At 44.1% G+C, this 26485-nt stretch overlaps 1 protein-coding gene across 1 annotated transcript in view; it reads left to right on the forward strand.

Moving 5' to 3' along the window:
• VWA3B (von Willebrand factor A domain containing 3B) overlaps positions 1-26485 on the forward strand; it is a 201201-nt gene that overhangs the window by 86203 nt on the left and 88513 nt on the right. Inside the window, exons 22-25 of the mRNA XM_088454098.1 lie at positions 2150-2270; positions 11411-11535; positions 18448-18588; positions 18803-18900. Of these exons, the coding sequence (XP_088310224.1) occupies positions 2150-2270; positions 11411-11535; positions 18448-18588; positions 18803-18900 (485 nt within the window). The remainder of the gene's footprint in view (positions 1-2149; positions 2271-11410; positions 11536-18447; positions 18589-18802; positions 18901-26485) is intronic.

Consider the following 26485-nt stretch of genomic DNA (forward strand, 5'->3'; position numbering starts at 1 on the left):
CCACACTGTGCCCTTTGTAAAGACCAAAAGATCAGAGTAAATCCAGAGCAGGTACCATCACCAGCCAATAAGGGCCTATACTATATCATCTCAGGGCACACCCCCAAGTGTAAACTAGGAAGTGTATTCAACCCATCCAGAAAACACCTAAACATACCACCAAAATAATAAATATCTCCACGCTAAACGGACACTTCTCTAATATAACAAAGCCCAAATCATCCTAAGAGCACTGATATCTATTAAATTACCAGCGTGCGTTCCAACATCATGGAACGCATACCCGGCCACTCAATTAGCAATAAGTCTACAGTGGCCTCAAACGACCCACCGGTACAAAGAGAATATATATACAGCCATGGCCAAAAGTTTGCTGCTTCAGTGTTTTTAGACCTTTTTATCAGGTGTTACTATGGTATACTGAAGTAAAATTACAAGCATTTCATAAGTGTCAAAGGCTTTTATTCACAATTACATTAAGTTTATGCAAAGAGCCAATATTTGCAGTGTTGACACTTCTTTTTCATTATCTCTGCAATTTGGCCTGGCAACAAAAACCCACAAATTTTGAAAAACTCCAAGCATTGATTAGGCAAGAATGGGTGGCCATCAGTCAGTATGTTGCTCAGAAGTTGATTGACAGTATGCCAGGGTGAACTGCAGAGGTCTTGAAAAAGAAGGGTTAACACTGCAAATATTGACAATAAAAGCCTTTGATACATGAAATGATTGTAATTTTACTTCAGGATATCATAGTAGCATCTGACAAAAAGATCTAAAAACACTGAAGCAGCAAACTTTGTAAGAACCAATACTTGTGTCATTCTCAAAACTTTTCTCCATGGCTGTATATTCAACTGAGGAACTAAAAGTGCCAATAGAAATATTCTGGATTTGTAAACCGTAGTACAGACAAAGTTCATGGTCACAGAAACAAATTTGTAAATAGTAGTACAGGCAATAGCTATTAACAGATAGGCAGGATCAGGATAAATTTAGCCCCAGTAGTCACGTAAAGCCCCTTTAAGTGTCAAATAGAGCCATACACCTGCCCCTAGGGAAAGTGCCAGCAGCAGACAGAGAGAATGCTCAATTTGTGGGAGACGGTAGACAGAGGAGAAAGCGGTAAACGTAAAGAGCATACAATCTCACATGGTAAAATGGCACAGAGCACTATCTTATGACAGCTAGGCAGTACATCCATTCAGCATCCTTCTTAATAAAAATATAAAAGTGCTTTTTCCAAAGAATCAGTGACTTTCAATTTTGTGACACCATTGTTACGGTATGCAGAAAAAATTCAATTGACGTGTTTCACTGTTGTCCCAGACTGTAATAAGAAGAATGTTTCTAGAAATATTCTTAAAAAATGTATTAAGGTTTGTTTATTGGCATATCTATGGATTCATTGTTTTGTATTATATTTATTCTTGACCTTATGAATTTCTTGGATTAAAATATTTTTTTTGTTCATCTAATCATGGAATATACATTTTTATTTTGTTTTCTTATGGACAATAATTAGATATAATAATCCCATTTTTTGAATATTATTGTTTTTTATTAGATGGATTTATATTCATGGGAATCAAGTTATTTAATGCAACTACAATGACAATTCTCAATGTTTTGTACTGAATTATGTCATTCAGATGTTATTTTAACACTGTGATAAATACAGTTATTTGTATTTATTCTAATATTTAGCAAAATCCATTTAATCTGAAATGGAACACATTAAATATAATTTTTATCCTATAGTTGTAGGATACCAAATGCAATATTTCATTAACACATTAGGAATAAGTCAACTACTCCTTGACTGACCTAGAATCAGTGAATTAGCTGTCCTGTTTGTACCAAAAAATGTTCTTAAAATTATAGATATAGGCTCATGTACACTATATTTGTGTTTTCTATGTTACTCTTTTATGAGCTTTCTAAATAAAGAATTAAAATAAAAAAATTATAGAGATATAGAGTGGGCATGTAAGCAGGCCAGTATGTTTACTAAGGAACTAAATTTATCCAACAGACAACAATAGCTGTCAGGTCACTCTCATTGTCTACTGTCTTTAACCACTGACATTTTTAATGTACTTTATATTTAATTTAAAAATTTTTATTGTTAATTATGTGTTCTCAACAGAAAAATAATGAAGAGAATGACAAGAAAAATAAACAAACTAAATCAAAAAGAAAACTATTGGACACACTGAAAAGTCAAAAAGTAATCGCAAGGTCTGAAATTGATGGGTTTTATTACCCAGGTACTGACTACTGCTACAATTTACTTCAACCTTAAAATAAAACTTTTCACATCTGCAGTTTGATATACATTAAGTCTTACTTTAAATTTCCACATTGTTGCTTATTAGATGTTCCACCATAACTTTATTAAGGGATAGAACGGAAATGTTAATATCAGTGAAAAATATGTTACTAGCATTACCTGTTACCCCAACTAGCATCAGCACTGCAGTTGTTCCTGTTCCCAGAAGTGAACAGTTTAAAAGATGCTTTGTTTACAAAATAATCACTGTTATGCGGCCCGTACATGGTGCGATTTTTTTGGATGATTCCGATCGATCGTAACGGTCAATTGTGCACATCGTGTGTTGTTTTGTGTATGTTTACAATGACGATGCGGGTCCCCGCCGTCATATAGCTGGATCGTAAATCTTACGGGAAAACCGTAAGATTGCGATCTATCGTGTAGGATGTGATACATATGCATGTTGGGATTGTATGCTCATATGTACAATCGTGTACACCTACACCATTTTACCACATCGTATTAAGAATTTCAAGGGAAGAATCTCAAAAGAAACTGTACAACGCATCGTTACGTTTCTAAATCGCACCGTGTATGGCTAGACTGAACTATGTGGGAGATTCATCAAACTTAGTAAAGAGGTCAACTGTATGTGTTCCTCACCGACCAATCAGATTCTAGCTGTCATTTATCTAGCACATTCTATAAAATGATAGCTAGAATCTTATTGATTCTATGGGTAACACCTCCACTTATCATCTTTAGGAGGCTTGTGAAATCTCTCTCAATATTCTGGGGTAAATTTACATACCTCACCTAAATGCAGTGGTAACTAACATTTTATACCGCAGTGGTACAAAATGAATTAATTACAGATGCGCCCAAGTTCATTGTGGCTGATCGCACCACAAACGTGCCCGTGCATCGCACTATGGACCTGATTCAGACCCGCTCGCTAGGATGCGTTCGCTCGTAGCTGGCCGATTGTCGCTTTCTGAGCATGCGTACGCATCACCGTGCGCCAACCAGTGCGAGATATCGGGAAGCGTTCGCTCATTGCGCATAGACTGCCCAGCAGAGTGAGAGACAGGAGAGGCAGTTTGTGGGTGGTGACACACACAGTGGTCCTCCAGCCCCCACAGTCTTTCTTTAGCCCCCATAGTATCTCTTCAGCCCCCAGTATCTTTTTCCAGCCCCCAGTGTCTCTCCAGCTCCCACAATTGCCCTTCAGCCTTAGAGTCTCCAGCCCTCACAGTTTTTCTCTTGCCCCCACAGTGACTCTCCAGCCCATACACTTATCTTCTTCTGGCAGTCTGCCATGGCTCCTCTGCTCTGTTTCAATGGTGCAGCGCTGTGTGACGCCATGACATCACGCACGCTTTGCCATAATAATCCAATTTTTGTATTGCACCGACCACTGCCAGTGCAGTAATGCTGCTACAGCAGCTCCCCAGACGGATCCCGTTGCCTGTGCCCCTCCTGATCACTGCAGGAGCATAGGCAACGGTTAGATCTAATTAATCTCGGGGGCTCTGGTACAGCTGTGCTCCTAGTCCACCTCCATGTCGCCGGGGCTGCCAGTCTCTACATAATATTATTTAGAAAACTGCAAGTAACAGCACACAAGTTCTAGTGTTCCTCTGCTTTGCAGTGATAGAAGATAGAGATGCACTACTGGCTATAAGAATTGGCATATATTTCTAATTTAGACAAGAATTAGTATTCTGTGAAGACTTAGTATAAAAATAATTTCAGATGATCTCAGGCAACAGAAGGATCTTACACACCCATTGTGGTAAATGCAGAGTGATGATTTTTCTATGAAAGAGTGATGAGCATTTAGTGCTGTTCAGGGCAACATCTGATTGCATAGTACAGCAATAAAAGCTTGTTCCTTTTTCAAATTTGTCCTGTTAATTGGTTTTAAAACCAGTTATCATCTTTCACCACAAGGTGGCTTTAAGGTATTCCTTTCAAACACAAATGCATTCAGACGCGTTGCATTCTGTTTTTTAGCTCTTTGATGGAAGTAGTACATATATTTTTTTTAAGTAATAATTAATTTTTATTGATTTTCTCATACTTCTTTAACATGACTTCTGGGGATCTAGGGAATAAGAGGGCCAGGTGGGACATATGGGAATCATTTTGCTGTGAATTGTGTCATTTAAGACCCAACCTCAGGACGTAATGCTGCGATTCACCATAATGGTTGACTCCTCTTCCGGTAGCCTGTGATATCGCCCCCAAATGTGGGATACTCTCATACAGTATATTCCGGGAGAGTATTCAAGTGTGATATGCACTAAAGTTAAGGTAGAGATACACTGGGCCTAATTCATGTTTTTACGAAATTGCAATTTTTTTAGGCTTTGGAACTGCAAATCTAAGCCGGTGAAGCTGCCGCCCAAAAAAGAAGATAGGCGCCCACTGGAACCATCGCAAACTCATTTGCAACTGCGTACACATACGCAGCTTATAAGCAAGAATGAGGAGCATCGACTGCTAGCAGGGCCGAAACTAGGATATCTGTCATCCGGTGCAAGGCAGCAATTTTGCGCCCCCTCCCTTCCCGTACCTGGATTTTGTCCTTGCTCCTCCATAAGGCAGTGCACTAGTCAGACGTCCCTGGTATAGTGACTTACATTATTCCACACACCATAATGTCCATTACACATTATGCCACACACTGTAATGCCTATTACCAAAGTGCCACTTACATATTTGCCCGACACCATTTTATGTCCCACAGTAAGGAGCATAAAATTACCTGCTCGTTGTCAGGGGTTTTATGCTCATTACCAGGGGTTCTATGCTCATTGCCAGGGGTTACATGCTTGTTGCCAGGGGGTTTCATGCTCATTGCTCTGAGGTCCAATAGGACCTCTAGCATCTGTCTCCTCCTTGGCGGCGCCCATTTTTGGATGGCTGTTTTCAGCAGAGTCCATGCAGACAGCTAGTCCGCATGAAATCTGCTGAAAGTGGCCATCCAAAAATGGCCACCGCCAAGGAGGAGACAGACACTAGAGGTCCAATAAGAGGTCTAGCATCTGTCTCTTCCTTGGCAGCGGCCATTTTTGAAATGGCAGTTTTCTGAATCTGCAGCCCCCAAGCCACCACGAATCAGCCCTTTTTCACCCCCTGAGTTCTGGCACGTGCACCTCTAGCCCCCCCTAGTTGTGGCCCTGCTGCTAGGGTAGCCCTACAGCTACGCAAACTGGCTGTGGCAGTACCGATGCAGGTGACATGTTTTACCATGTACACAATCGCAGCTGACAACAGATACACGCCCCGAAAACAGCCATGACAAGCCTGCATTACCTCCCCTAAAATGTCCCTTCCTGTCAGGCACTGTTCGATAAAAATCTATGTGTGTGCATGATCGCAAAAGCATCTTTGCTCATGCCCAGTGCGATCTCTGCACATGCGCAGTCTGCAGATAATTGCTCACTTGCGTGGACATCGGCGATTGCGTACAAACATGAATTAGTCCCACTGACAGATAAAACTCACCATTACACATAAAGACCAATTGTCTGACATGCTGATCACATAAAATAACCTTGCTATCCACTGTCAGATAATTGGTCTATCTGTCTGATGGTGAGATATCCGAGCACAAATGATAGCATCTGTCAGGCATGCTGGAAGTTTTTTCATGGCCGACAGTCTAATAATTGATGCTCAGTTGCTGCCATAAACTGTGCAATTATCGACCTGATCATCCTATATAGCCAATAATTGGCTGAGCGGGACAATAATTGCACAGTGTATGGCCACCTTTTAGGCGTAAATTCAGCTACAGCATACAACTTTGCACTTTGGTAAAACCATCTTGCACTGCAGTGGAGCAAATATTAAATGCATTGACAGATCTAGAATTGGGTGGGGGGTCCATCCTACTCTAAATCCTCTAAATCACAGTGTAAAAATAAATCTGTCAAGTATTTGTATTGTAAATGGTAAGGGGTCAATTTAATAAATAATTTTAGAGGAAATAGTGATGAAGGGCACGGAGCTACATGTGCTATGTGCTTATATATTCTCTCAGCAGGCGGCACTCAGGAGACTTTGTTTACTGAAACAATAAAAGTCCTTTATTCACAGAATTCGGGAGTCACCCCGTCATCAGGGACACAAGTACAAACAATGTGCACAGAAATTACATTTATATACAGCATGAACCATAATTAAATTAGCTCCTGAGAGCACTCACCTGAGACACACCGGTGTGTAGCCCCATGGCGTGCGCCGGGACCATGAGCCGCACCCTGATGACCTCACAGATCGCCGCTCCCAGTGTCAAGTGAATTTTGGGCACTGTATAAAATGGAGGGAGTATAGGATGTTGTACAGTTAATGCCCGTTGTAATTCTGGTGTGATTATACCACTTGAAGTAACTTCTGATAATATCAGGTCCAACTCCTTTTTATATTCCATAGTTAGATCTTTATCTAATAGTGAATATGTGGTATCATCCTGTAGTTGTCGTATACATTCACTATCATATGCACTAAGGTCCTGAATCACTGTAGCCCCTCCCTTATCCGTCCTACGTATGGTGATGTCTTTACGATCTGCTAAAGATTTTGGACTCGAGATTCATGCCATATTATACCAGAAGTAGAACTATTACAAATAGTTAGATATAACTGGGATGACCAAAGTTAAATCTTCACATTTTTTGAGCCATAAACTTGGCTGCTATAGATGTTTGGGGTGTTTCACCTGCAGATCTCTACTGAGAGGTGACACGTTTTAGCATTGCCCATACGGGAAAATGGTTTAAAATAAATTATGCATTGGCTTGTACAACTACGTTTGTGGTATATCTACTGTCTTGCCCATGTGGCCTTAGCTATGTGGGCAAGACAAAGAGGAAATTTAAAGAGTGGATGCCCTCCATCATAGTGCCATCCGACAAGCTTTGAAAACAGGCCATAGTGACCAGCCAGTAGCCCTAAACTGTCTAGTGGCTAAACACGGGGTAGCAAGTATTATTATGTCCCAAACCTCAGAAGAGGGGGAGACCGTGCAAAAATGTTACTTCAGAAAGCAAGCAAATGGATATTCACTTTGAATATATTGGCACCTAAGGTTTTAAATTAGATATTGGGGCTCCAGTGTTTTCTATAACCCTTATATATGTTTATCATGCTCGTTATATGCACTGAACTTAATAGATTTCTGATATATCAGCCTGATTGAGATTATAATTTTTTGAATTAGCATTTTTTATGCATTTATTTTATGCCTTTAATTATCGTCTATAATAGCAAGGCTGTTGGAGTGTCCAAATGAACATTGCATTGCATTGCATTATAAAATTATAAAACTGCACTATATAATTATAAACCTAAACTAGCCTGTATGGACGGGTACTACTGCTATGAGGCTGTGTGTTTTTAACTTTGTTTTTATTGTTTTTATCCCTATCTGTTTTCATCTACTTGATACATACAGTATGTATAAAGCGTTGTTGTGAGTTGCCTAGCAACTAGGCTGTTCACTTGACACTGGGAGCGCCGATCTGTGAGGTCATCAGGGTGCGGCTCATGGTCCCAGCGCGCGCCATGGGGCTACACACATCGGCGTGTCTCAAGTGAGTGCTCTCAGTAGCTAATTTAATTATGGTTCATGCTTGAAAAATATAAATGTGATTTCTGTGCACATTGTTTGTACTTGTGTCCCTGATGACGGGGTGACTCCTGAAATGTCGGTCAATAAAGGACTTATATTGTTTCAGTAAACAAAGACTCCTGACTGCGGCCTGCTGTGAGAGGATATTTATGGGTCATGTAACCTGAGGAGGGCATCGGAGCATTCAGAGAAAAAGTTTATACAGGAGTGCCGGGTCTTGGAGTGTATATATATATATATATATATATATATATATATATATATTGCTGTGCAAACGTTTTAAGCAAGTGTGGAAAAAATGCTGCAAAGTAAGAATGGTTTCAAAAATAGAAGTGGTAATAGTTTATTTTTATCAATGAACAGAAGATAAATCTAAATGAAATAAATATGTGGTGCATCCACCCTTTGCCTTCAAAACAGCACCAATTCTTCTAGGTATACTTGCACAAAGTCAGGTATTTTGTAGAATTATAGTTAGGTGTATGATATGTACCAATTATAACAAACAGGTGATAATGATCATAATTTTCATATGTAGGTTGAAACAGTAATTAACTGAAACTGTAACAGCTGTGTAGGAGGCTTAAAACTGGGCTAGGAGCAGCCAAACTCTGCAGCAAAGGAGAGGTAGTGGAAGACTGTTTCATGTCACAGGTCATACACTATGGCAAGATTGAGCACAGCAATAAGGTAGTTATACTGCATCAGCAAGGTCTCTCCCAGGCAAAGATTTCAAAGCAGACTGGGGTTTCAAGATGTGCTGTTCAAGCTCTTTTGAAGAAGCACAAAGAAACGGGCAACGTTGAGGATCTTAGACGCAGTTGTCGGCCAAGGAAATTTAATGCATGAGATGAAAGATACATCATGCTTACTTCCCTTCGAAGTAGGAAGATGTCCAGCAGTGCCATCAGTAGAAACCAGTGGGACCCAGGTACACCCATTTACTGTTCGGAGAATTCTGGCCAGAAGTGGCCTTCATGGAAGAATTGTGCCCAAAAAGCCATACCTTCGGCGTGGAAACAAGGCCAAGCGACTCAACTATGCACAAATACATAGGAACTGGGGTTCAGAAAAATGGCAGCAGATACTCTGGACTGATGAGTCAAAATTTTAAATATTTGGCTGTAACAGAAGGGCTGGAGAGCGGTACAATAATGAGTGTCTGCAGGAAACAGTGAAGCATGTTGGAGGTTCCTTGCAAGTTTGGGGCTGCATTTCAGCAAATAGAGTTGGGGATTTGGTCCGGATTAATGGTGTCCTCAATGCTGAGAAATACAGGCAGGTACTTATCCATTATGCAATACCATCAGGGAGGCAGGACAACGACCCAAAAATACAGCCAATGTCATTAAGAACTATCTTCAGCATAAAGAAGAGGAACAAGGAGTCCTGGAAGTGATGATATGGCCCCCACAGAGCTCTGATCACAACATCATCGAGTCTGTCTGGGATTACATGAAGAGACAGAAGGATTTGAGCAAGTCTACATCCACAGAAGATCTGTGGTTAGTTCTCCAAGATGTTTGGAACGACCTCCCCGCCGAGTTCCTTCAAAAACTGTGTGCAAGTGTACCTAGAAGAATTGATGCTGTTTTAAAGGCAAAGGGGCAAATATTGATTTGATTAAGATTTATCTTATGTTCATTCACTTTGCATTTTGTTATTTGATAAAAATAAACTATTAACACTTCTATTTTGAAATATATATGTATATATATATATATATATATATATATATATAGCCAATACAGTGATCCATTGATATGGAAGCTAGGGCACTCACCAGATTTGCAAAGAAATAGTGGAGTTTAACATGCCAGAATCGCAATGGACCCTCTTGCCAAGGCACAACAGACAGGTGACAGCTAGTTAGTAGGGTAAAGATGTTAGAGCATCAGCTTCTCTGTGTTGTGCTCTGCTAAATACAGCAGTGGCAGAGGCAATGGGGACAAATGAACTGGTCTACCCAGATTCCTGGGAAACTGGGGCCCCTCTGAATCTCAGGGCCCGATACAAGTATCCCCCTTATGTACCACCCAGATGCCAGGCCTGTTTCCCTGTCATGGTCACAATTCGACCAGTCAAAACACCAACTAGGCGGATGGTGTGTTTCAATCACTGTGTCCAGTAGGTATCGAACAGCCCAGCAGCTGCAGAGAGGAACAGCCACCCGGGAAATGTTATACGACTATATACCCGATGGCAGTAGAGAAGAGAAGCCGCGGAGGAAATGTTAATATATAAATTTGCCGGGCCACCAGTGTGTAGAGAGGAGCAGCTGCCGGGGACATATAAACACAGCAGAGCCTCGTCCCCCAAGTGTGTCCTGATCATCGCATAATCTTAATTTGTCAGGTTTTAGGTAAATTGATATTTTAAGAAATTATTAATAATCTGTATGAACACCCTATTTGTATAATTAAACCTTTATATTTAATCCCTTTATTTAGAGTTGTGAAAAAATATTATTTTGGATTATGGCGATCTCGTATCAATCAAAACTATTGATACGGAGCCTTCGATTAGGAATGGTATACTATATACTATACAGTATGCTAGGACTGGGCACCAACCTTTGACGGTGTACAAACCATTGATGATCTATGACCTATAGCAAGTGGTTTTTCCATCACTGGCAGGCAGTGATACCTCACCATCGATGGTAGCCCCTGATGTTAAGGAAACATCGGTGGTCTATGGAGAACTCCTTTATCAATAACTAAACCATCAATTGTATTTTAATGGTGGTTTAAACTCATCTGCCATCGCTGGTACAGCCATCAATGGCCATCACTACACAATACCATAAAAAATGCGATTTTATAGTACAGTATACTGTTAAAAAATTGTTTTTTTTTAATCTTGTTGGATAAGTTTTTAAATAGATGTTCTTAATCTAATTAAATCATTAATAAAAACTACAATTTATGAGTGTTTTTTGGAAAATATATTAGCCAGCTAAGTATTACATGGTCCTCAAAATACCACCTACTACAGGTGATTTTACAGTTGTAGACATTAAACTTGTTTATACAAACTCCATTTGTATCGCATAGAATGCAGATATCACAATGCAGTAATCCAGTTATCACAGATCACCACATGCCATTCCCATCCACTGTCCCTATTTATCTCACTGCTCCAAGTTACTTAGATATTTCTGTATGTTTAGGATTCCATTGCTTATAGTGTAATCCATGTGGTAGGATGGAGGAAGGGATGAGGGAGTAAGAAGATGGTGGTTATTTCTCTCCCCTGTGTGTCTAGCTACAAATGGCAGACTGAGTAATAGGCTGTGTGGAAAATAAACTGCTGGGTTAAGCATTCAGGCAAGTAGTGGAAAAATACATGGGCAATGTTATGGCCCCTTTCCAGTCAGCTACTATCTTAATTATATTTTCTTTTCCTATTTTAACATATGTGAATTCAGACGTTACCAGTATGTATAGTTAGCATGTTCGTTCCAATAGTAATACATGAATTCTTCCCTGCAGGAACCGTGCTGAGAAGTATTAATGCTAAGTCTGCTCTTGTGGATTTCTGGCAAGGGGAGAATCAAATTGTTCCCATCAGATTTATAATACAAACCGGAGGAGCTCTGCCCTGTCCAACGCTAAAGGTTACTATATTGTATATTATTATATGTTTTACAGTGAATTAATGATATAAATAAAATGTATTCTGTCTTCAACAACTTTCATTGCCACCCTGGAAACTCAGGAATACTTTGTATCCATCAGAGGGAATATAGCATGAGAGTTGCTGCATCCAATTCAGAAATGTATTACATGATGCCGGCGGCGTACAGGATGCCGGCGCTCAGGATTACGGCAGTCAGAATCCCAACAGGGTTAAGGCCCCCATACACGGTGCGATTTGCTTACGATCCAATCTCGTTAGCGATTTACCTTGAATTCCTGAACTCGCCCGGTCACACGACATTGTGCCCACGCACGGAACAATTGACATAACGATATAGATGGGTCATAAACAACTGCAGATCGTAGACGACATATTGTTTGCAGCAAACAACCTCACGATTCATCTGCTGGAATTTTAATAATGGGAAGGCTGAACTTGGGGCTATAAAAGGCAGCCACCATTTTAGGTCTGTGCACATTCTGCTCTGTGACTAGTGAGGCTTGGTTTATGCCTGCTGAACGCAGTACATTGCTATTGTGCTCTGCTTTGTTTTTGGCTTGCCTTTAACAAAGTGTGTTCTATACTACATTCTATTCTGTGGTGATGGATTCATATCTCTATAAGCTTTTGCTAGCCTATGGCTATCTGAAGCTGAAAGGTGATGGAGCTGAGGAAAGGAGGAGGATGAGGTCCTGCTGGACGAAGGAGTGGCTGATGAGGAGGGAGATTCGCTCCCACATACCACTGCTGATGGAGATTCGGGAGAACAACCTGGACTATTACCGCAACTACCTGCGCATGGATGACGCCACCTTCCAGGAATTGCTGCGTCTGGTGACTCCCTATATCCGGAGGCAGGATACGAATATGAAGAGGGCCATCCCTGCTGAGGAGAGGCTCAAAGCTACCCGGAAGTACCTGGCTACAGGAAGGTACTTTGATGTCCTGAAGTTTGGGACCCTCATTTCCCCTCAGGCTTTGGAGCACATGATCCCGCACAGCTGCAAAGCCATTGTGAATGTCCTGAAGTACCACTACTTTAAGATGAGTAAAACGCTACACGTTTTTCTGGTTAAAGAAATAGGTTTTTTTATTTTTTTAAACAAAATGTAGAAACAAAACAGCCAACATGGCTGTATATATGTAACGTGGCAACCTTTATGGCTGCATATTTGGAATGAAAAGCTACCAACATGGCTGCATTTTAATATATTATTAACCAACATGGTTTATAATGGTGGTATAAAAAGTGCGTTATCAACCAGTTTTATCTCTCCCAATATCTATGCTGCTCTATGGTATATGGTGGTTCAGACGGCGGATTGACTCGGAAAAGAAACACATGGAGCAAGTCCAGATTGTGGCCCTAGCATCCAACTATCTGTCCTTACATCATGTGTTTAGTGACCATGTCCAATATGCGTCCTCACCAGGGCCAGCCCACCATTACGCCGGCTACGCATGCGCGTAGGGTGCCAGCGGGCAGAGGGCGCCGTGACACCGCCAGGCCGCAGTTCCGTTCCCGACACGGCCACTAAAGTGGTGTAGAGAGATGATGAACCCTGGGTTCATCTCTCTACTATCTGTAGCAAAACTAATGGGTGGTCCGGATTTGTACTGGACCATTCATTAGCCAGACTGCCGATACTCAATTACCACTAATTAATGTCCGTCCAGTCAGGATTAGATTTACTGCCTGCCGTGACCGGAAGGACTTCTATGGCTTCTCTGTAACTGCAGCAGCCTCCGCCTCCTCTGGCTGCGCAACGTGGCGTGGTGACGTCACGTCGGCGCCGCACACCCGCTTTCCTGCTGCTGTGCCAGTGATGATGAGGAGCTGCATGCTGACGCTCCTCCTAGGACGCCCAGCCCCACATATACAATAGAAGTCAAGGTGAGCACTAACCTGTCAGGCTGCCTGTCACTGCCTTAGATCCTGGAGGACATTGCAGCCTTGGGGGAGGGGGTGCACTATATAACGTGTTTTGGTTTCATTACTCAGTGTAAGGTTTTTGCAAAGGATAGTAATTATAAGATATACATTAGACTCCCAAATGTGTAGTGTGTGTGTATATGTATATATATATATATATATTATATAAAACTCCCAATAGCTTTTTATTCCACTAAATGTGTTAATGCTGGTCTTTAAAAAGATATACTAACAAGTTTGTGTGTGTATGTATGTATGTATATATATATATATATATATATATATATATACACACACACAGACACGGACATTGCTATATCTTTTTAAAGATCAGCATTCACATATTTAGTGGAAAAAAGAAAGGTGGAAGTCATTATATTTTAATTTATGTAACTGCGAATTTTGCTGTTTTAATTTGATGGGACATATACAGTATATTTAGTTATCTGCAAGCTTTACCCTCCAGCTTTAGCTATCAGGTTAAGTGACCGGAAATATTCAATTACCGTTAAGCCCGCAAGTTTGCCCCAGTGTACATTTAATGCTAGTTGTGGGCATACTAAGGGCAGTACTGGAATACCTCCTGCCACTTATCCTGAGATCTACAGCTATTTTTTGTGGCTAACCGTTGGCTAACCATAAGGAATAATTAAATCGCTCCGGGCACTTAACCCAGAAGCGCATGCACACAGGCATTTACACAGTGCGGGGAGAATTTCTGGAGGGAGCCCATAATCTCTGGGAGTGAGTGACGAAACAATGGCGTGAAGCAAGGCCACGCCCCCTTTGCAGACGGCGCACGTTGTGTCCTGAGTTTAAGATATTAAATGCGTGTCTCGTGGGTAAGCCATACCCACGAGACCACGGCCTTTCCTTTTTCGGGCTTGTGACTTCGGTACACGCAAAGTCCACCAAGGGGCGCCGAAATCTAACTTTGCTTACCAAAAAAATAAGGCTCGGGCCTGCTCCTAAAAATATCAACATTAAAAAAAACAGGTCATAAATTTAAAAATTTAGGTGGTTCCTCGTCCACCTCCAGCATGGCTCTGTAGAGAGCCTCTGAGGATGTAGAGGGTTAAGTGGTTTGGGGAGTAGGGTAAGTGGGATGGGGTGTAGGGTGGGATGGAGTTGGTCCCATCAGTGTTGTGGGCTGGTAGCTGGGTGATGGGTTTGATTGTGATGTGGAGGGCACAATCCTCCGAACTGAGGGCCTGTTTCAGAGCCGCTCGTAAGCGGCCGCTCGTTCGCTCCGAGCGATGTTCGCACATCTGCGCATGCGTATGGGTCATAATGCGCATGCGCCAACCAGTCATTGCGGTCGGAAATCGTGCGCTCGCAAAACAGCGAGGGCCTGCTAATTTGAGTGACAGAATGTACCGTTTGTGGGTGGTAACAAGGGAAGGTGCTTGAAAACGGGGAGTGGAGATCTGAACGCAGGCGTTCCTACCGGTCAAATGGGCGTTTAATGGGAGTGCATAATTAGTAAAGGAGCGTCATCGACCACGTCACTTGGTTGTCTTTTAGCCTGAACTGCTCGCAGTGATTGCGGGAAGTAAAACCTACCACAAGCACTGCGAGCAGTTCAGATGCCTTTCGATGTACTCGATTAATCTAATAAATAGCGGAGAAGACGTATGATGCAAACGGCCAGGGGGCGTCTTTACAAAATAGCGAGCGCATGTTTCGTTCGCTCGCTCAGACATAGAGGCGTCAACAGACCGCAATGAGCGAGCGCTCAATTTAAATAGCCGGCCCCTTTTTCTGAACGACCGTTCGCAAATAGCGTCCGGCTCTGAATCAGGCCCTGACTGCACAGTTGGCTGGGGCAGAGGCTCGTCAGTAAGCCTTGTAGAGCAGGCCAGTTTTTTGGTTTTTCCCCTTATGACAGTGTCATATATGATCTGCTCAGCGTGTATCTGCTGATCCTGTTCCATAGCCAGTAAACTACTGGCAATATGTGTGTCCAGATTATGGAACAAGTCCGGGGGGTTTTGAAGGGCCTGCTCAACTTGCAATAGTCTCTATGACTGTGACTGGGTCTTGCATCGATAGCTTTGGGAAGGAGGCTGACTACATTTGGCCTCGCTTTCACTTCTGGCAGACATTTGGGGGCTATAGCTCAGGTCCTGGTCAGGTGTTACAGACTGTTGGAGGAGAGAATAAAAAAGTGTAAATATCCTATTTTAATTAAGAAAAAATTTTTTATTCTAGTTCCCGTCAATGGTGGAAGAGTGACAAACCATTGGTGAGGAATTTGATCGGGGGTGGAATTTCCCAAACTGCGGGGGAGCAATCGATGGGAAGCATATTCGCATAACCCCACCTGCCAATAGCGGATCCTTTTATTACAGCTACAAGGGTTTTTAGTGTTGTACTCATGGCAGTGGTGAACGCCAACTATGAGGTTAATTAATCTTTGTGGATATTGGGAAAAATGGCCGTGCTTCGGATGGAGGGTCCTTTAAAAACACTCGCTTCTATGAAAGGCTTACCTCCAATAGCCTGAAATTGCCAACAACAGCGGAAACGAAGCACGGTCTTAACTTTGTGTTTGTGGCTGACAAGGCATTTGCACTACACGAACACTTGATGAAGCCGTACACGCAAAGGGGCCTGACCAAGGAAAAGCGTATATACAATTACCGTATGTATCATTACCTTTGAGTAGTCTTTTTAATAAAATATTTTTTTTAAAAACTAGCTTGGTGGTACATAGGTAAATAAACATTGGTGGGGCAGTGGGTACATTTGCGGGACAAGCATTAATAAACATTGGTGGAGCAGTGGGTACATTTGCGGGACAAACGTTAATAAACATTGGTGGTGCAGTGGGTACATTGGCGGAGCTGGGGTTAATAAACATTGGTGGGGCAGTAGGTACATTTGCAGGACAAGCATTAATAAACATTGGTGGGGCAGTGGGTACATTGGCGGAGCTTGGGTTAATAAACGGTGGGGCAGTGGGTATATTTGCGGGACAAGGGTTAATAAACATTGGTGGGGCAGTGGGTACATTGGCGGAGCTGGGGTTAATAAACATTGGTGGTGCAGTGGGTACATTGGCGGAGCTGGGGTTAATAAACATTGGTGGTGCAGTGGGTACATTGGCGGAGCTGGGGTTAATAAACATTGGTGGTGTAGTGGGTACATTGGCGGAGCTGGGGTTAATAAACATTGGTGGTGCAGTGGAATACATGGAATACAGGTGCTATGTATATACTCACTACAAAAAAAGCAAATCTCCCCAGACGATCCACGGAGCTACTACTACTACTGTTGCTGCTCTCTCCGTCCTCCATGTCGTCTGGCACAAAATGGAGGAGGGGAGTGGCCAGGGAGATTGTCAACAAATCTACCATCGTACATCGCATCCTTCATCATGCACACACCGAACGATATGTGTCAAATCATGTACGATAGGTCTAAATCTTTCTGCAGGTTCAATTGATCAGCGACGACGATGTTCGACGGCGGGGGCACGCATCGCCATCGAGATCATCCCCACACACTGCACTTTTTACACTATTGGTCATTCAAATTGATCGAAAACAGACAAATCGTGTAAAAAATTTGCACCGTGTATGGGGACCTTTAGGTTACAGACACCTGCAGGTGAGTATCCTACACCTAACCCTCCCTCCCTAAAGCTTAAACCTAACCCTCCCTCTCCGCAGCCTAAACCTAACCCCCCTCCTCCCCGCAGCATAACAGTAACCCTTTCCCTAGTGCCTAACCCTCCCCCTATACTTACCGTCGTGATGCTTGTGGTCGGGATGCTGGCTCCGGGATACTGACTGGTGCTGACCTGTGCAGCGCCCCTACCCCACCCTACTCTGTGCGGCCACCCACCTATACCCTCAGCCAGCAACCATCTTTTGTATGATATTTTTAGAAAGCTGGCAGCCATATTTTTTTTTGGAAGATATCACTCAAAATATGGTCACTGGCAGCCGGTGTGGGTGTAGGGGCGGGCTGCTTGGCACACAGAGTAGCCTACTCTGAGTGCAACATGGGCCCCCCCTTCATACAGCATTCTAATCCAATGGCAATGCCAGCAGGCAGTAATGTGCATATAAATATTATTTGTAGGACATTTGGTATTCAGGGGTTAGGAGGAGTATTTCGCCACCTGCCAAACTGGAAAATGGACCAGTATTAAAGCTTAATCTGCAAAAGGAAATATAGTATTTTATTACATGAACGTTTCTACAGATACACTGGTGCTTCAGTCGTGACTAACAGCTCCTCGGCATGCCAGGTCCCCGGCAACAAATTCACACGGGGAGGGGCTGGGAGGTCCCTCTCCTATTGGCTGCCCCTGGAAGATTATCTTCTTGCAGCCCCCCACTGTGCGCTTCTGACTGGCCGCACTGTTTGAGACCATTTCAGATAATAGTTTGGCGTGGTCACAAAGGGTGCCACCACGTCAGGCAAGTAGTTTAAACTAATTCCTGTGCAGTTAAAGCCGCAGCTGAGTGTCTGTAGTACACTTTGGAGTGGTGTTTCGCTGCGTCTGTGATGCGAATAAGGCTCAAAATTTAAGAAAGAGATGGTGCGCTACACGTCTCGGAGCAGCTTAGTTACGCTGGGCGTCTCGCACCATATGCCGTATTGAGGCTAGGTGTATGAGGACATATCTGTATTTCCACTGGCATTGTATGCAAATAAAGTCAGCAGACATTACTCTATTCTATAACTTTACACAAAAAGCTCCAAGAAGATGATTGGAAATGTACTAGCAAGACATCATTGTGGTATATTTAGAATTGATTATAGGTCCATTTAAACTTGTATTAAAAGTCCTCTGAAAATGCATCATTTCTTATAGCTAGGATGAAAAACAGACACTTACTATTCAAACCTGTAGTAAATAATATTTTTATGAAAAGATTTAAATGTTTTGTTTTTTATTTTGATTAACTTATATTTATGTCCTTTATTTATGTCTGTTTTCAGGTTGGAGATTGTGTTTTTTCAAAAACTGGGGCAAAAGGAGGAGGAGGAGGAGGTTTTTATGTCCCTGCAGTGGTCATAGCAACACCAAGGACTGAAGCAGCGGATAAATTGTACACCGCTCTCAAATACAACAATAAAAAAGTAAGTGCGGTCACTATGGGTTATAGGCCTCCTGTTTATTAACAACACAATATAGCCTATCTGATGCTAGGTATTAATATAAGCTGCATGAAATATATATAGCTCATTAACCCCTCTAGTAGCAAAATAACACACTGCACTATGCCTGCATAGTAGTAATACAACAGAACAATGCCATCTGAATATACCATACTGCTTTTCTCTCTATTTACAGGAACATTGTTTAAGGAGTGAGCTCGTTAAAATTAGCCCAACACAATTTGCTTTATCCTGTGACTATATAAGAAAAGCTCAGATGACTGATTATACGATGTAAGTATAAAACAGAAAATGCCAACACAAATGCAAGAATATCAGACATACAGTATACAATGAAAAAATTACATTATGAGTCTTATTTCTGCGATTATTCCTATATTAGAATCACATGCGCATACCCTGATTTAGGCAGAACAGTCCTGATATGAGCAGACTGTCACACCGTTCTAAAGCTGGGCACACACTAAACGATGTGTACAGTGGCGTAGCTACCATGGATGCGGGGGTGCAACTGCTATGGGGCTCGGGCTCCATAGTCACCTGTCCAGGGGTTGATTGGGCCACCAGGACAGCGTGAATGTTCCTACTGGTCCGATCCCATATTCCCCAATGCCGGCAGGGCCAGCTCACATCAGCCGGCTGCCGGGGAATGCAAACTGGTAGTGGACATCTGCCCCGGCTAGCGGGCACTTCCGGGTGCCGCTAGCCGTGAGCAGCGCCATAGTGTGCAGGGCTGGCCTGATGCGCTGATAGTCCCTGTAGCCTGGACCAGGAAATTCACGTTGCCACACATTGTTTCCAATCCATGCACAACCCCTGATAGAGGCAGGCTGCGGTGATGAGCTGAGGGGCTGAGCCGAGGTCAGTGATTTGAGGAGGGGCCGAGGACAGTGATTATGGGCTGGGGATGGTGGTGAGGGGCTGCGGGTTGTGGACAGTGATGAGGGGCTGGGGAAGGTGGTGAGCTGAGGATGGTGGTGAGGGGCTGGGGCAGAGGAAGGTGATGAGGGGCTGAGGAAGTTAGTGAGGGGCAGAGGAAGTTAGTGAGGGGCAGAGGAAGTTGATGAGGGGTAGAGGAAGTTGATGAGGGGCAGAGGAAGTTGATGGGCGCAGAGGATGGGGGTGAGGGGCTGAGGATGCTGGTGAGGGGCTGGGGTAGAAGATGGTGATGAGGGGCTGGGGCAAAGGAAAGTGATGAGGGGCTGAGGACGGTGGTGAGGGGCAGTGTGTTTGTTTGTTTTCCTATTGAGGCCAATGTGTTTTGTTTTGATGTGGGGACCAATGTGTGTTTTTTTAACTCTCGGTGCCAATAGAGGGGGGGGGGGGGCCTTTTCAAGATTTTGCTATGGGACCCGCAAAGTTCTAGTTATGCCCCTGGATGTGTGCCCAGCCGATATGACTGGCCGACATATCGGATCATGGGTACACATCAGAATTAAGTAATGGTCCTTCATTACCTGCAGTGGGGCCGCTTGCGATATAGTCTGGTTGGACGCATCCCTAGGAGTGCTCATATTGGCCGTACACACTGAGCGATGTGGCTGAAATGTCGTCATCCGGAAACGATATATTGTGCTGACATTGCTCCATTATGTACTCGGCATAACAGTCAGGACCTTTGTCTCGACTGCCGTGAATATTGGAAGGTTGTTAAGGTATATTGGGTACCGCACGCATCTGCCACTGGCTGTATTCAGTTATGGGGTCTTTTTAGTGGATAGATTGTTTTGTGGTGCCCTATAGCTTCAGAATGTGTTTTCCTTAATGATGAAGTAATGAGTAAACCCTGGGAGGTAATGTTCTTATGGGCATGTAAACTGATTGAAAATGTCTAGTGTTGCTCATGTAAAACTACGTTGTACATGTGTGCCTTTTGTATGGTAATGATCGTGAGCTCTGTACAGTTTATGATGTAATCCGTATGTAAACTATGTGCAATACATACTATATTATGATAAATAAAAATACAGTGGGCAACTTTGCCATTGCCCAAACCTTTACCCAGATCAGTGCTATACTTCAGAAATTATTTCCCTGTTACTGTGGGTGTTTGGAAGAGGAGGTGTCAGGTCCCGGAAGCCGACTGTCAGGCACTTACCAGCGTGCTGGTCAATCTCTCTGCGGATGTTCTGCGGGCGCTTCTGCTATATCTCCCTTGATCCCAGCTGCTCAGGCCCGGCTTCTGACACGTTCTGTCAGTGCAGTCGCACAGGGGCGCCTGGTCCGTCGGAGGAAAATACCCACCCTCCACCTACCTGCTGTAGCTATAATTTTATGGTCAGGGGGAGGATGCAGGGAAGGAGTGGGCTGAGGGGAAGCACGAGATGACGCTGGGTGCAGAGACACCTAGCGCCGATCCTGCCGCTGCTGCCACCAGTGCGTCCCGCTGTCTTTCCCACCATCTCCAGCTGCTGGATGATACCATGTTAGTCACAATCAGCTGACTGTTGTTCTTCCAATCGCAACTCCAGTCTTAGAGCCTGATTCACCACGTATCAGAACTGCGATCACAGTTGCGTAATCACACGCAATGAATCTGCGAAAATATGCCAATGACTGCCACCACCTTGCCAGCGTGGAGATGTCCACTACTGCCTTCTCACATCTGTAATACCTCGCACTCCTTCATATACATCGGTAACATTGGAGAACATCGGCCCCTCATGCACAATTACAGCAGGGCTGACCTGTCTCAGAATTTGCAAGCATCGTCGCACGCAGTGAGTACTCAAGCTGCGTAGGCAATTGCAGTGGCTAATTTATGCACAGCGTTCAAACGGACAGGCACGCCTTTGTTTCTGCTACCACTCCCCCGTCACCACCCCCAAACGCTCATGGCCTGTTACTCATTCTGCAATGGATTCCACAGTGCGATCGTCATGCACATGCAGTGCATACGCAGTACGCAATAATCGATCGATCTGCTTATGCAGTTGCAATTGCGATACATGCTAAATCATGCTAAATCAGTCAGCTAATTCTCTCCACCAGTGTCAGCGCAGCAGAGGGAATAAAAGAAATCCCTTTCTCTCCAGCAAGTTGCCAGATCATCGTTGTTACTTCAGCTGAATCCCTAGTCTCCAGACTCCTGTGTTCAGATCTTATTCCCAGAAGCTCTGTTCTGCTGCACCTGAGAATTACTGTTTTTAGCCTGTCCTAGTACAGTCTGTACTATTGCGCTTCAGCCCTCCAGACTGCAGCTCTTCCTACTATTCTACATTCAGTGGATCCTGTTCCAATCCAGCTGGTCCCAGTCCGGTCCAGAGGCAATTGTCAGTTCCAGCCTGAATCCTGTTTCAATCCAGATGGTCCCAGTCCAGTTCAGAGGCAATTGTCAGTTCTAGCCTGACTCCTGTTCCAATCCAGCTGGTCCAGTCCAAGTAGTTTGTTCATTCTCTATCCATTTCCTGCTTCCAGAACTCAAGTCTCCTTCATACCTCATGCTAAAAAGCTACATTCACCAACCCCGTTTCCTCCACAACGCATCTTCTATAGAACCCCATCTAGTGCCATCCCCGAGTACACAAGTATCACCTGACATGACAGGAGGCAAAGCAAATAGTGACTGAAGACAGGTAATTATTATCTGGAGACCTGCAGACAACACAGAGGAATTTTAATGAAAACGGGGTGACTTATGCTGGGTACAAACTAGACGATATGTCATCCGATCCGATGGACCGGACCGACATATCAGGCACATTGTCTAGTGTTTACCCACTATGTCACTGACGATGCACGCTCCCGCGGGTTGTCAGCGACTTCCTCCATCGTTAGCGAGGGCCATGCTGCCGATGCATTTGTATGCACTTGTTGATGCCATCTCCCCTGCCAGGTCCAGTCGCTGCAGATGTCGGGATGGGTACACATCGTCTAGTGTGTACCCAGCCTTTAGTCAAATCTTGAAACTGATCATTTATAAATATAATATATATGTATATACAGATATTTAAACTGTGAAACAGTATATACACTGCACTTTAACCTACACAGGCTTAGGCCTGGACACACAGGCACATAAAATAAATAAACAGGTGAAAGTAAATGTTCCAACACTCCCATTGCTTAATGGTTAGTCTGCTGCAATGGCCTGCAACCGCAGTCTGCCATGCTCTTCCAGCATAGCCAAAATCATCAGTCCCTGGCACTACAGAACTTTGGCCTACTAACTGGCTCCTTGCCGTTGTCCGTGCCCAGAGGACTGGGTGTATGACAGTTTTAAATCCTTCCTTTTTCTCAGTGATGAGCTGTAGCTGGGCTTGTTCAACCCTGAAAACTCAGAGTTGAAAATCTCCACTGCTGTTGCAAACTGCACAGGCTTTGCTTTAACCTTCCTTGGAGGGATCTGATCCCACTAGAATGTGGTTAACTCAGGTGAGAGACAACCCCTCTCACCACACATCCCCCCCCCCCTTTTTCCTTTTCCAAGCTTGAAGAAGCGCACTTTTTTTCTTTGCAACAGCCAACACCATTCAACCTTTCTAAATTCTATGGGACAAACGTCTGTAAACCTGGTTCGGTTACCGGATTGCGGCTTTCTGACCACCTAAGTGCATCTTCCTCATACCTGACAAATGTGATGCATTCTGATAATGGAGTAAACATCCCTCGTTCTCTGTGGATGCCGGATTTCTCTATTTTCCATTGCTTCGTGGACAACATATTCCTGACAGGGACAGTGGGAGATCAGTGTGGTCTAGATAGGAGTACAGGCATCGAATTCTCCTCTTGCCAGGGTTTGAGCAAGTTAACATGGTATATCTGCTCTGCATGTCTTCGTCCTGGCTGTTTGACTCAATAATTTATTGGTCCTATAGGTTCCACCACTTCGTAGGGCCTGTGCCAATGGGCAAACAACATACTTTCTTGTGTTGGTACCAACACTAGCACTTTGTCCCCAGATGAAACTTCCTGAGCTGTGGCATCATAGGCTCGTTTCTGTCAAACTTGGGCCTCTATAAGATTTTCTCTAACAATGGGTCCTATTTGATACAGCCGTTCATACAATTTTCTCACAAACTCTACGTTTGGTTCCTCTATCTTCTGCTGTTCCCACCCTTCCTTCAAGATGTCTAGGATGCCTCTAGGTTGCTTTCCAAAGAGGAGCTCAAAAGGGCTAAACCCGGTTGAGGATTGGGGTACCTCATGTATGGCAAACGGGTTGGGTATGAAATCCCGGCAGCTCAATAGCCACTGGGATGAAATGCAGAAACCTGACAGAGGAGAATCCTGACGGAGCATGTAAGAACCATAACCCCCCCCCTAACCCTAACCCTCCCATAGGGGTGCCTAACTCTAAAACTCCCGGGGTGGTACCTAACCCTAAGTCCCCTCAGGGGTGCCTTAACCTAACCTTCCCGGGGGGGGGGGGTGCCTAACCCTAAAACTCCCCCCATTGGCGCCTACCCCTTCCTGGGGGGTGCCTAACCCTAAGTCCCCCCGGAGTGCTTAGATCTAACCCCCCACGGTTAATAAGTGCTTAGGACATCCGTACTTACCTTGATCGGCCTGGCGTTCTTTGGCATTCCAGCGTCGGGATTAAGATAGGCGTCTGTATTTCAATGCCTATCTTAAGTCCCCTGTCGGGCTTCTGCTGTTGGGATATAGACTGGCGGCATTTGTCTCTGAGGTTCCTTTAAAAGCTCTGCAAATCCTGGGAAATTGTGTCCTAACATGAGTGGATAAGGGAGCTTAGGTTCAACCGCGGCTACCACCTCATAAGTGCGCCCCTTTATGGTGAGGCTCACTTGCACATGGTTTTCTGTGGAACCATGTACACAGAGTTCCTCAACTAACCCTGGCACTTTCTCGACTGGCCTGGGTAGGACAGCCTCGGATATCAGGGTTAGCTCACTCCCTGAGTCTATAATAGTTCTTGGCCATTCAGCAAAACAAACTCCCACATTAATGGGGGGTCTGGAATCCAGGGGTACCATAGTACCGAAAGCAGAATATATAGCAATACCACACTCCATAGGATCTGTTTTCTTTGGACAGTCCCGCCTTATATGACCTGGCTCTCCGCATTCATAGCAGATAACCATGGAGTCTCCAGTGGTGTTTCCATGAATAGGGGTGGCAGGCGGGGTCACAGGCCTGTGGGGTGCCAATTAAGCTGGACCCCCAGTTTCTTTTCCGGCATTTTTGCCATATTTCCTGCGTTCTCATACCGCTCCAACACTATAACTAACTCTGAGGATCGGCGTGTATGACCCAGCGCTGCATACTCCAACCTAGGTTCCTTATGCACTGGTCGATAACTACCATCTCCACAATCTGAGCGGAAGTTCAGATCTCCGGCTGGAACCAACTCCGCCCCTATCTGGCAAGTTCTGCAACCTGCTTCTGAATCGGGATCCCTGGTAATTGGGCCCATTTGTGGAAGCACTGCGCCTTCCCAGAAGGAGTGAGTCCTGACCGGGCCAGAATGGACAAATCAGCATAGGCTTTCTGAGCCTCACCAGTGAGAAAAGGGGCAAGTGTATCAGTCAGAGTATCCCCTGGCCACTTTAAGCGCTGTGCCACCCTCTCAAATATCAGTAAATACGCCTCTGGGTCATCTGAGGTAGACATTTTCTTTAGATGCCCAGCAGCTGTGGTGCCCATTGATTTAGTCACAAGCTGCAACATTTGTTCCTCTGTTTTTTTATGAGAGGCCAACAAATTTACTACAGTGCGAAAAACTTCCTCCATTTTATCTCCTGGAGGTTTATAAACAAGTCTAGATGCTTTTAAATAAGAAGCCAGTATTTCCCAAATATAAATATACTGTATATTTTTCTTTCAGAAATGCAACAGTTATCCAAGTTTAACACAGAAACAGAGAACACATTTTTTTTCTCTTTTTCCTAGCAATGCAGTGGTTAAATAGAACTCAATATGTGAGCCTGACTCTGGCCCTGATTCAGAGACGGACGCTCTGAAAGAGCGCTCACTCTGAATCAGGGCTTTTTTGCGAGCAGCCAGGATGATGGTCGCGATGGTCAAGATCATCGAGACCATCGGACTTGCGACGAGACCCTTGTGGTAGGGTCTCGTGGCCGCAAGCTCCAGAGAGCTTCTGGCTCTAATAGAGCCAGAAGCTCTCCCACTGACATCACTGGTGATGTCAGTGGGGCCGCTCACAAACGGCAGGCGTTCGCTTTGGAACGCCTGCGTTAATGAAGTCACCGCCCCGCCACGCCTACAAAACGGGGCGAGCTGTCAATCAACATCGACAGCCGCCCCTTTTGTAGTGAGCCACGGAGCGAGAGAATTTCTCTATTGCTCCGTGGCTTGCGCACTTGCAGTGCGGCCCCTGCATGTGCGCAGAGCACACCATCGACCCGCTCGTGAGCGCTCAAGCGTTTGCGAGCGGGTCTGAATCAGGCCCTCTGTTCAAACAGCAGGTGAATTTAATTACACAGCATGCAAACACTAGCTGGTGAACTCTAACAGCATTTGACATGTCGTTAAGCACCGTAGTAAAAAGAAAAAAAAAAGGAAAGGACCCTTTTTTCAGTACACAGACAACAGCTTATAGTTACAGTGCACAGCAAGTTACACAGTGACCTTAATATAACTGCAGTTTTTCTGGTTCACCAACCATACTTGCGTATACCGAGCGTTTTGCCTTATTAATTCCTTTGACACACCGGAAGCGTCTGGTGTTTGCGCTGTAACACAGCAGTGCAGGTCCCCATACGGGCTACCAAATGTAACATGAGGTGTAGAAATAATGACTCGCATCAGGCTGGTATTTGGCAAAGCAGTGTCTTTAATGGCAGCAGATACTGCATTTTAAAACACAGACTTAGGCCTGGACACACAGGCACATAAAATAAATCAGCAGGTGACAGTAAATGTCCCAGCACTCCCA

The sequence above is a fragment of the Taudactylus pleione genome, unplaced genomic scaffold (genome assembly GCF_031769625.1).
Source record: "Taudactylus pleione unplaced genomic scaffold, aTauple2 ptg000609l, whole genome shotgun sequence".
NCBI classification, from domain to species: Eukaryota; Metazoa; Chordata; class Amphibia; order Anura; family Myobatrachidae; genus Taudactylus; species Taudactylus pleione.